The following is a 12,132-nucleotide window of genomic DNA, read 5'->3' on the forward strand; positions in this document are numbered from 1 at the left end:
CCGAACCGCGCCGAAGGGAAGGGAGGAAGGTGGGAATGAAAGTGGAAAGAGAGAAAGAGGAGCCGTAGTGGAGGGCTACGGAGTAATTTCGACCACCTGGGGATCTTTAACGTGCGCCTGCCACCGTCACTCCCTGATGGTTGCCGCCGCCGGATGCATTTCGGACGCGAAACGCAAAGGCGTCCGTGTGCTGTTCGATGACAGTGCACGTTAACGTGGTCGAAATTAGTCCCTCCACTATGGCGCCTCTTTCTTCTCTTTAAATCTCAATCTGCTCCCTTTCTTTATGGCGCGATTCAGGTGTCCACAGAAAAAAAATGACAGATACAGCGCCTTTCCTTTCCTGTAAAACAGTTTACAATTTTACGACTTGTGCCGCGCTATACTACGTGTGTTGACTGACAACAGAAAAACGGATGACATTGTTCTGTAAGCTCGTTAACTACTTTCTGATAATTAGCTTTTGCCTATTGCAGTTAGCGCTTGGTTGAAATTAGAGATTTGTAGCCCGCCGTTAGCAATAGCCATGTCAGTTTTTACCATTTCGAAAACAAATTTTCGCTGAGATGCCAAAAGAGACAGCACCGTCATCAATGGTCTAGCCAGTGTAGCTACGGTGCTCGTCGCTGCGCCAGTCCACGCTGATAGATCTGGAGCATGCGAACGGTGACCGCATGGAGGAAAGCCGCGGCGGCACAGTCGCCACTGCCTGACGGCGTTGGGCACACTGCTGAGAACGTGGGTTTATCGAAAGAAAGCGCGCCTTTTCGGCGTCAGGCAGCCAAAATATTTGATGAGCTGCAGGTAAATCGCATTTCTGAAATTGTAACTACTGACATGGTCACTGCTAATCACTGGCTACAAACCTGTAATTGCGACCAAGCACCTGACTGAAATAGAATAAAAGTTAATTATCAGAAACTAGTTAACCAGCTTACAGGTAAACATTGCTGAGGATTTAAAGCAATCGGTCTACTACTCCAGGTGTAAAACCCGCGAACTAAAGCGGTGTGAGACAATGACCTTCAATTTCAGCCAAGGTCAAACTCTGTCTTAGCCTGCCGCCATGGTTCAGGCGTCCACCGAGAAGTGTGACAGATACAGCGTTTCTTTTCCTACTAACCATTCAATCTAGCCAGCGCAGTGCAGTGTACTTTGGTAAACTGGTGCACATGACTTAGTGACCATTTATGACCGCATGGCTAAGTACCCGATTCCTTTCTTCGCAGCCTACACCAGGCCATTGGTTCAGCGCATACAGAAGAACGCTTTCGTCCAAGGAATGTGGCGCTACGCGGAGCGCATCTTGGCCACTTTGAACGAGTTCAACACTGAGTCCGTGACCAGGGGCTACCGCTACGCTTACGAGACCGTCAGCAACGCCGTCGGCGACGTGTACGAGAATGTGGTGTACCATCCGCACGTTACGTACATCAGTGACGTCACCCAGAACGCGGTCAGAAAGGTCAGTGTTGGCACAACAGAAATCGGTCCCATTACGCTCCCCCTAGTATGAAGAGAAAATTATGTGACGCCTCAGTGGAAAATTTAAATCTCCGTATCCACTGCCAGCGGTTCTCGTTTATTATTCCAAAAAAGTATAGCTTCTCTCCCGCAAAATGCCTACCACAGGTTCTTTATTTTCAACATAGATTGTGTTATGCATCTGTGTTTGTAGCAGGGCTGAAAAGAAACCAGCCAGCAAAACATCGAAACCAGGGGATGTCACCGCAGACCATACTCATTAGGTTTATTCAGAACGGCCATTAATAATCATAAAGCAGCCTGGTTACTAAATTGACATTTCTGTGACACATAGGAACGCCAAGAACGAGCTCTCGAACACAGATATGAAAAGAGGCTTATCTGTTAGCACTGTACGTATTGTGCGCTTAGAGGTGTGTTTATTTGGAGAAATCAGACCGAAAAAACGATCTGGACAATTTTTTCTGTTCACGCAGAACGGTGAAGCAAAGGCGTTTGATGTGTAACACTTCGATCAATATTTGTTCAATATTATGTTCTCGACCACACCTTCTGAATACGGCCGCACTTGACGTCGTTTAAAGTCTGCATAGGGAACGAATCTTTAGAAATGGGAACTAAGCGCAAATAAGTATGAACGTGCGCACCTAACAACAGCTCTTAAAGAAACGAGAAAAGAAATATTTCTAGCAAGCAAGCGCAAGGCGCCTGTGCCATCATGTGCATGTCAGGTGATCCTGAGCCCTCTCTAAGGCGTCCCTCGCAGCCAATGAGGCTCAGGAGATGCTAAACCAGACCAAAGCAATTCTTTAAAGCCTCACCGCAAACGCCTTCAGCTAATCGCAGCGGGAACGTAGTCCCGGCTCGATTGCATTCAAGGTGGATTCTGTTCTGCAACACCCATAGTGATCGCGCTTTTATAGCAATAGACAGGCAGTACAGCTTCTTATTCGGTTTTTCATTGCCTGGGAAATCAAAACAAGCTGCAGGAAGTCAGCGGACGCCATAATTTTCTGCCCAGTACTTACGGAGCTTACACTACCCACCAAACAATATACAATATGGTTGCCCTAAGCGACCATCGGTTATCCTTTCTTCGCGCTACATGTCCTGCCCATGCCCATTTCTTCTTGATTTCCATTAGAATGTCAGTGCCTTGAGTTATTTCTCTGACCCACTCTGCACGTTTCCTATCTCTTAACGTTATACCTACCATTTTGTTTTCCATAGCCCTTGCGTTGTCCTCAACTTAAGTAGAACCCTCTTTGTTAGCTTCCACGTTTCAGCCCCATGGGTGAGTACACCTAAGATGCAACTGTTGTATGCTTTCCTCTTGAGCGATACCGGTAAGCTGCTAGTCATAATCTGGGAGTGCTTGCCAAATGCGCTCCATTCCAATCTTATTGCAGGGTGCTTAGTTTCATACTTTATGTCGCATATGATCTTCTCATTTCCTTTTTGCCTTGCCACTTACTGGTAAGAAAAGACAGACGGGACAATTTTGAGGGATCTGTGAAAACAACGCCCCCGCCAAATTTGTTGGCTCCTTCTTGGCTTTGTGAGATAGTTTGTGCAATGTTAAGTTCGCAGGGGTTAGTGGATGCAGCTAGCACAGAATGTTGGCTCCCTCTTGTCACTTCTCCTCCGCAGAACTACCGAACGCGGAAACCCAGTCTGCTCCAAGCTAGTGATCAAAACTGGATTCGACCCTATGCTTGCACGGCTTCTAAAGGGCTTCTCTTTAACAGACACAATGCCGGTATTGTCTCAGTGTTATAAACGGCGCCGCAAAGGAAGTGCCCTTCTGTTTGCAGTCACACTAAATGCAGGACTCGAATACGCAGGTGCGCGACGTCACTGACAGTCTAGGCCTGCACGACATCGCCAGTGCCGTGATCGATGTGGCGGCGAAGCAGATCCAAGATAGCATCGTGGAAGGGTTCGCGGACGCCGTACGCGAGTATTCAAACCTGCGCTCAGGAATACGCTACGAGTTCGCACCCCACCGCGGTGTCATCAGCGCCGAGCTCAGGCTGCCGGCGCAGAAGGACAGCCTCGTGCAGGCGTTCGACGTGACCAGTTACCCGGAGCTCTCCCGCCTGATGGCCATCAGAGACCGCTACTACGACGTCGGAGCCAACTCAATGTGGGACGCCTACTACCAGTACAGCCGGCTCGCAGATACGCGGAACTGGCTGCCGCCATTCAAAGGTGAGAGCTTCCGCAGCTCCCAACATGCAACAGGCCATTGCTCGAATGAGATGGAGCATGGATCGCGTGAACAGCCTCCAAATCCACTCAAGCCTGCAAAGTAGTAGCAGATACTTGCGAAATTGATTCGTCGCGTAAAAAAGCGACTGCGCTGTGAAGGATACAGACGGAGGATGCAACTAGACAGATTTGATTTGTCAGAGCATGACTCGAGTTGAAAATCATGACAGCTGGCTTAAGGAAAGCAGGGCATCTATGCCACGACCTCACTCTGCCCTCATATAACGGTCAAACTACGAAAACTTACCAAACCTCACAGTAAATAAATGCGCACACGGCCACTGAACACCACACATATGCAGGTCATGCTGTGTATTATTCTTTTCCTGTCAACAAATAACCGTGCCTGCTTTCTTTTTCTATTTCACCGTGTTACTTGCAATTGTTTAGTCTTTGACGATTGCTAAGAAATGCATATATCGTTCCTTGCACAATGCTTAATAATTCTGCAAACGCGACAGCCAGCATTGAACGAAAAACGCTATATGTGTGTCTACACACATATAACGCAAAAATAACATCTCCTTGTTTTTTATACGTAGATATTGTTCACTGTTCTGCACAAAGCTTTTTCTTCACTTGAACAAATTATAAGAATGTTTCCTCTCATTTGAGCAACTTAGAAAACGATTGATGTCATGATCGGGAACAGACAACAACGATTACCCGCACATGCAAACTTCCCAGTGAGGTACGCGCTTTGATTTCAACAAAAAATAAAGCTACTTCAGCTTTCACATTGCGAACTGTACAAATCATACGTGCTTCCAATGCACTATGCACTTGCCTCTAGGCTGTAATTTTCTAAAACTATTACTTATCGGTCCCATGTTTTCAATGCTAGTCATTGTTCGCTCCTACTATGTGAAAAAAAGTAAACCTTTACCATCCCTCTGTCAAACAATTTCTAGCTACGAAACCGAACAATTTATATGACCATAATATAATGTACAAATAAATGTAGTATTCGTTGTGTGCATTCAGCAAAACTTGTTCCGCGTTGCAGCCCGCGCCCTGATGGCTGGCTCTCAACACTACCGCACCTTCGACGGTCTGCACTTCGAGTTCGCGGGCGAGTGCAGCTACCTGCTTGCCAAGGATTTCCTCAACGACAACTTCGCAGTGGTCATCAACTACGCTAGCGACGGCCAGCGCGTCACCAAGAAGTCCATAACTGTCCACAGCGACGGTACCCGCTTTGATATCAGCACCGACTACAAGGTCACCAAGGCGGGCAGCAAGATCGAACTTCCGGCTCAGGTCGGCGATACAACGATTCGCCGTGAAGGTCACGTTATTGTTGTGGAGAACAGCAATGGGCTAAAGATCCGCTGCAACCTCGCATATGATCAGTGCGTCACGGAGGTCACTGGAGAGTACTTCGGCAAGACCGGAGGCCTCCTTGGAACGTACGACTACGAGGACAAGCTCGACCTTATGACTCCTGACCGGAAGCTCATTGGTGACGTCAGTGCATTCGCCAGTGAATGGGAAGTGGGACAGGGACGCTGCAGAAGTCAAAGGAATCTGGCTGAGTTGGCTGCCGCCCACCCCAGAGCCACCTCCACTTGCGCCAAGTACTTGGAGAAGGAGGAGTCTCCGCTGCGCAGCTGCTTCAGGATGGTCGACCCCAAGCCCTACATGGAGATGTGCCTGCACGACATGAGGTCGGCCGCCTATGACGAGATGGAAGTAAAGGTTTGCGTCGCTGCTGCGGCATACAGAGAGGAGTGCCGCGAGTTTGGAGTTCCCTTGGACATGCCCAGGACTTGCGGTGAGTAACACAAGAGGTCTGCGCCGTTTAAAGCAGCGAAAAGTGCATATTCAAAAAGACTTACTATTTTCATCAGACTGGTGTGGGTTGGCGTTACGAATAACCGGACATGTGTCCCAGGAATTAGGTTTTGTGCAGTCGTATATGTTCACTTCAATCTAATATTTTCTGTTAACTGCAGACAGACTGAAATTATTTCTTTCATTGTTCCTAACTTTATACTCTGCATATTATTTAGTCTGTCGAGTTTACAATATGCTTGCTATCCTGTTTTCCATGTAAGCGTTCATGTAAGGTGTACTAAACATCATACCTTACAAAAAGGACGGCGTGGAATAATACACGAGAAGAAAGTTGGAGTGAATTCCTAATCTAACCTATTTTCCTTACGTTGCAGTGCGCTGCGAAAAGCCCGACGGTTCGGAGATGCTGGCCGGAGACATTGCTACAGTCACGGACCAGGACTCGCCCGCGACCGCAACCGACGTCATCTTCGTGGTGGAGCGAAAGATGTGCAACAAAAACGTCATCCCCAACCTCATTCGCATCGCTCAGAGTATCGAAGAGCGCTACGCGGCGCGCGGCTTCAGGGACACCCGCTACGCCGTGGTGGGCTTCGGAGGCGACGGTGTTGCCGAGCAGCCCCATGTGGTGACCGCCGACGGGCAGATATTCAGCAGCATTCGGGCTCTCGTTTCGGCCTTTGGCAGCCTGAGCATCGGAAATGGCGAGAGCGACCCATTTGCGGCGCTCGTCTACGCTGGCCAGCTGCCGGTCAGAATGGCTTCCATGCAGACCATGATTCTGGTCAAGTGCTCCACATGTAAACCTGACGACAACAACGTAAGTGGACGGCCTTTTAGAACAGGCTACAAATCACTGAAATTGCTTTCTCAAAAGCAAAACTTGTTTCGTACATTCAGCAACACATTCTGTTCCAGACAGCGAGTCCATTGTGAGTCGTCAAACCCCACGTTTGGCGACCAGTGCGAAAGCGTTAGAATGGTAACCTAAGCAAGCTGGTTCTTTGCAAAGAACCAAAAGAAAAGTATACAATTTAGTAGAAAGGCGCGTATAATTAAAATATGCTTTTGTGCATAAAAAACGGGTGAAACTACACGTGACAAAGAATAACAAGAATAAGTTATCAATAAATTATCCAAGCGTAGCGCTAGCAAATCTCACTCCTGCTTGAGAAGAAGTTTACTGTCCTTTTCCTAGCGTGGCGTTAAGGATAGTCTTGCCTAAAACAGTGTTGATTGCCTCATCAGGCCTCCTGTTAATTTCTTCTTCAAAACTCGACTAAAAAGAAGCGCAATGTGCTGCAGGATAGGGAACACTGATGATGCAACGTGTACTGCCGTTTCAAAAAAAAATTCAAACCTGATTTCACTTTGCGGCTTGTACATCTAGCTTTCAAAGCGAACCAACCGCGTAATAAAGTAATAAATCCAAGTGAATCACCTCTGTCAATCCATAGCTTTGCTTCTATATGCGTCTGCGTGCGGCGCAATATTGCTTTGAAAGCAGTGACCATGTTATAGCTACAAGTGGATGACCCTGTATATTGCAAAGTATATGAATTTCAGGTTTTTGCGTATTCTAACAAGCTCTCGTATCTCTGTTCAGTCGATGTACGCCGACATCTACCGCATGCTGATCGACCGTGGCATTCATCTGCACATCTTGGACGACGACGACTTCAATGTGCGCACTGCCTCCAAGCCTTCGAAGAGCAAGCGCATCTTCGGCGTCGACCGCAGGCTGGCCTTCACCGCCAAGGATATCAAGGAGCTGCAGGGTGACGCGGAGATACACTCTCAGATCAGACTGCCCAAGGATTTCTGCGTCCCGCTTGCCTTGGAGAGCAACGGAACGCTGTTCAGCTCGATGAAGATGTTCGAGAAGCGCGCCGTCAACAAGAGGTTCGTGGACGTGATGGCCAGGCGCGTGGCCCTCGCCAGCGCTCCGGACTGCCAGATCTGCGAATGCGTCAGCCTGGAAGACGGCGTCGGCCAGTCAGTCTGCTCCCGATGCGTGTCACCCACGTTGGGGCCCGTGCGGTCGGTAAGTACCTCGCTCAACTAAGTATTCTTGGACGCCAGATATTGCACGTTACTCAAAATTGTACTCGTATCCACGCCGTCAGAGGAGTAAGGCCTCTTATTAAAATTAGGTGGCAGAAACACCAATTTTACATTACAATCCGAACCATTAAACGCAACACAGTCCTCTAGAAACGCTCTTGAACCACTGATAGAAAAGCTCACAACATATTCTGTAAAATTCTGCTGAGTTCCTAGTCGTGTTGAAATTATGAATAATGAAAGAGCAGACGTGTGAGCTGCACAAGCCAGAAGCATGGAAATAAAGCAAGTGAACCGCAACACAAGGACTGCGTGAAAATAATGATCAACAAACTAAGAGCAAAGTGGCACGCTGCTTGAGAAAATGAAACGCAGAACAAGCTACATTCCACACACAAAAAAAAAACATATTAGGAGAATGGAAATCATGTCGGCATCAAGAAAGCTTCGCCGAAGTAGTCTTATGTCGTCTACGTATAGGACACACGCATGTTGCGCGTAACTCCCTATTAACAAAGAAGGATAAACCTGTATGGGAATTCTGTGGTGATGAACTCGAAGACCTGAGAAAAAATATTTTGCTACATTTTACTGTCAACACACCCATTTTATCCAGCACTGCTTTTAGAACATACACTTACCATTTTTCTCGTGTTTTAACGTTTCTCAAGAAAGCCAATGTTTTATGTCAACTATAGTTGCCTCGTCACCTAACCAGTTGCTTAGTAAAACCCCATATAACTAACTATAAAAGCAGCAATGCCTTCGTAAAGTAAACAAGAACATTTGGAAGCGTGGGGGGATTGTTGGTTGGGGTCTTTAGAGCGCTGTGTTAACAACTTTGAAATGCCAAGGGGGTTACAAGGACCGCGGCGCAAGGAAAAGTCATTTTCAGCTAAAGGCATCGCTGCTGGTGTGTTATTAGTGCTGAAAAGCATGTTCTCACAAGCTGGGCGTGGAGTGACTTCAGAAAGACGCACATATAACAACAAAAGGTTCATGAGAAAGTAGTCCGTGTGAGCATGCGCATCAAGCCAGCCGAGCACATAAGCTTTATATAACAGAATTTTTTTTTTTTTTTGTCAGCGATACGTGCTGAAGAAATCTTATTGGCAAAACTTTCCTGATCTTTTGGTGGATTTCACAACAGTTAAATGATGATACACACTGAAGATACGATGATAACACCTCTCAATTTTCTTTCCTTACAGCCCGACTTTTCGCCAGCGATGTACGAGGAGACGGCGGAGCAAAAAACGTACAAGAGGCCCAAGACCAAAGCGCTACGAACGCAGAAGCAGAAATGATGAAATTTTGAAATCTACCAGTTAGGCTAAGTGTAACGTTCGTATGAATATAAAAAAAAAAAAAGAACTGGCATTTTGTCGGAATGAAACTCCGAGACATATTTAGCTCTTAGAGGCTGGATTCATGTTGTTGCCACCGTTTTGCGTTTATTACCTTGTGTTGCATTTGCTACCGAAGCTTTTTACAATAACGAATTCAGCCTTGTTTTAGCTGGTGTTTACTTATATTACCATGCATCACGAAGTGTTCAATGCAATAAAAGATTGAAAAGCTGTCCGAAGAGGTAAGAGTACATCTTGTGTATAGCCACAGCGCGTCAATGAGTCTCGTGAACCCCCTTGCGTCTCGGGACATTAGCTGCGTCTTAGCGAAAGTGGTGGTTTCGCTCATCATTTCACTGTTGTTTTTTGTCAATCAACATTCACTAAACATATTAGCGCAGGGTTTACTCCTACGAGAGCCATCAGTGAAGCTTGTTTAAGCGTATACGATTCAATGGTGTTGCAAGGTTCCAAAACCTAGGTGGACGTGATGGCGACCAAAGACAGCCACAAGTGTGGCGCCAAGGCAGAAGAGCCGACTGTAGTGTGTAGATTCGAAGAATATAGAAGCAATAAAGTTGTATTTATGACATGTCTTTTCTGACGCATCTAATGACACTCTTCCAGGAATATGCCACCCTGCCGTCGTGGGCAAGCTCTATGAGATTCGTAGTGATCAAATTCACGCAGCATCGCTGCCTCATGTGGGAAAAGTAAAATTCATCACAATAGCAGAGAACGCTGGACGACCGCGAATGGCCTTGAGAAGTATCGTGTAGTCAGTTGTTGCTGATTTATGGCATTATCTATGAAACCAATTACACCATACTGTTTCGCTACCGACAATGGCCCTGTGCAAATTACTGCATGCTGCTTCTAAACATGTAGCCATTATTCACGACACGAACGCCACTCTCAGTTATTCCAAACGACCCTTGGCAACTTCGCCAGGAGTCGTTTCTCAGCACGGTGCCAAAGGTAGGAAAGAAGTGGATTTGGTATGGCCCACTTGGGCATCCCGGGTAACGAGGCCTTTCACCAATGTGTTTTGTCATCACAGCCGGTGTGTCGCACGAGATAAGCCCATTAACTACTATTACAAGGAGCTACCAAGACTAAACAAAGAGAGTTCTACTTAAGTTGAGGACAATCCAGAGGGATATAGAACGAAACATCGTAGCGGTAACATTAGGAGATAGGAAGCGTGCAGAGTGGGTCAGAGAAATAACTAAAGTTACTGACATTCTAGTGGAAATTAAGAAGAAATGGGCATGGGCAGGACATGTAGTGCGAAGAGAGGATAACCGATGGTCACTTAGGGTAACAAACTGGATTCCAAGGGAAGGAAAGCGTAGCAGGGGGCGGCAGAAAGTTAGGTGGGCGGATGAGATTAAGAAGTTCGCAGGGGTCAGGTGGATGCAGCTAGCACAGGACCGGATTAAGTGGAGAAATATGGGAGAGACCTTCGCCCTGCAGTAGGTATAGTCAGGCTGATGATGATGATGATGATGACAAGGAGCTAATAGCGAGCCTGCCTCCGCACGTTTCGCTCAGCCGAGAACAGGCTTGCGTGTCTCAGTAGACTTTTTATACAGTAACGACTTGCCGCTCGTTGTATCAGATAAGGAAGGACATTTTAAGGCAAAAGCTCCTAAAGGATCACACTTTCCATCACAATTCTGTAATTAATTTCGGTAATACTATAGCTAATGTGATCTCACATCCGGTTAGGCGGCAATTTCGAAAATTTAGTCAGCAAGAGTGTAATCAATCAATCCTCAGCCGAGCGCTTTAACCAACTGCGCCACGCCCGGGAGCGTGAAACATCGTAATTCTCCTTGTCTACCTTGAGGGTGATAGTAGCGATGACAATGACGCTGCAATTAGTGATAATGACAGTGCATAATGAGAGCAAACGTCATACGCAGTGTAGATTCCACAGGGGTGATGCCATCGGAAACTAATGTGAAACCGTTTCACTGTTGAATGACTGCAACATAGTCTCGTCCTCGGTTCGAAAAGCACTGGGAACTAAACTTACTCGCAAAAGCGCACAACACTGATGTTCCTTTTAGAGCTATCGTTTCTGGCAGTATGTGGTCTGAAGACAGTCGGAGAAGTACCTTTCAATACTGACAGTCGATGATCATTTCGTAACATAAAACAGACATGCACTGATGGTGGAAGAGAATCCTGGCGGGTGTTCCGGGTTTAGCATCAACATACCCGGTCTGTATTATTCTCTTAGCTCACAGGCATGTTGAAGTTGAAAGATTATTTTTTAATAAAAAAACAACGTACGAGAATATGCAGCGAGAGGTCACATGGTACAAAACCGCAGGTGGGACCTCCCATGGTAATAGATTTCGATAGGCAACATAAAGAATAATATTATTGTAAGAAAATATATGAAGCAACACTGAAAATAAATAACGAAATAAATAGTAAAGAGTGCAATTCCGACAGATTTGGATACGAAAATATAATTCAGAAAAAAGTACAAAAACACTTACGAATTCCGCGACACAAAAGATAAATAAATAAATCACAAATTAAGAAGAAAATTTTTTAATTTCAATTTGAGCAAAGAAAGCGTATCAGTTTGCTTAATGTCGAAATTAAAAGAATTCCAAAATGATATGGACGAAAATTGAAGGCCTTGTTTCCCGTAGTTAGTACTGACCTTAAGTAGTAGAAAATTATTACGTAGAGCGAACCGTATAATGCTGTTATTTTTGATCGTGCCGGGAGCAAAGATGCTAAATGGGAGCTGATGGTGAGGAATCTTAAAGAATAGAATGCCGATATTATAAAGATAAAGAGCCGAAAGGAGTAGAACATTTAAATTCATGAACAAAATGTGCGACGGTGACATTCGAGGGGAGGAGGTTATGATGCGTGTGGCTTGCTTTTATAGTTTTATTAATGGCCAAAGATGAACATGATAGGCGTTACCCCAGGATTAAATGCCGTAGGTTAAGTGGCTGTGGACGAAAGCGTAGTAAAGTGATAGTAACGTGTGGATTGGAAAAAAGGATCGGGCTTTGATTAGTGCGCGTAACCCAAATCAAATTCTCTTGCAAGTTTCCGCTATATGATAATGGGATTTTGGGTGAGGGTCAATAACAACACTTAGAAACAAAATTCGGTCTTGCGACGCGATGGC

General features: G+C 46.0%; 1 protein-coding gene across 1 annotated transcript in view; it reads left to right on the plus strand.

Annotated features, from left to right (window-relative positions):
• The window catches only part of LOC146180445 (uncharacterized), a 91,956-nt gene extending 82,394 nt beyond the window's left edge, over window positions 1-9,562 (plus strand). The window contains exons 27-32 of the mRNA XM_084576037.1: window positions 1,230-1,465; window positions 3,330-3,696; window positions 4,763-5,530; window positions 5,928-6,373; window positions 7,160-7,597; window positions 8,829-9,562. Of these exons, the coding sequence (XP_084432163.1) occupies window positions 1,230-1,465; window positions 3,330-3,696; window positions 4,763-5,530; window positions 5,928-6,373; window positions 7,160-7,597; window positions 8,829-8,924 (2,351 nt within the window). The 3' untranslated portion in view covers window positions 8,925-9,562. The remainder of the gene's footprint in view (window positions 1-1,229; window positions 1,466-3,329; window positions 3,697-4,762; window positions 5,531-5,927; window positions 6,374-7,159; window positions 7,598-8,828) is intronic.
• The last annotated feature ends 2,570 nt before the right edge of the window (window positions 9,563-12,132 follow it).

The sequence above is a fragment of the Amblyomma maculatum genome, chromosome 8 (assembly GCF_055883805.1).
Source record: "Amblyomma maculatum isolate TAMU_Amacu chromosome 8, ASM5588380v1, whole genome shotgun sequence".
Taxonomy (NCBI): Eukaryota; Metazoa; Arthropoda; class Arachnida; order Ixodida; family Ixodidae; genus Amblyomma; species Amblyomma maculatum.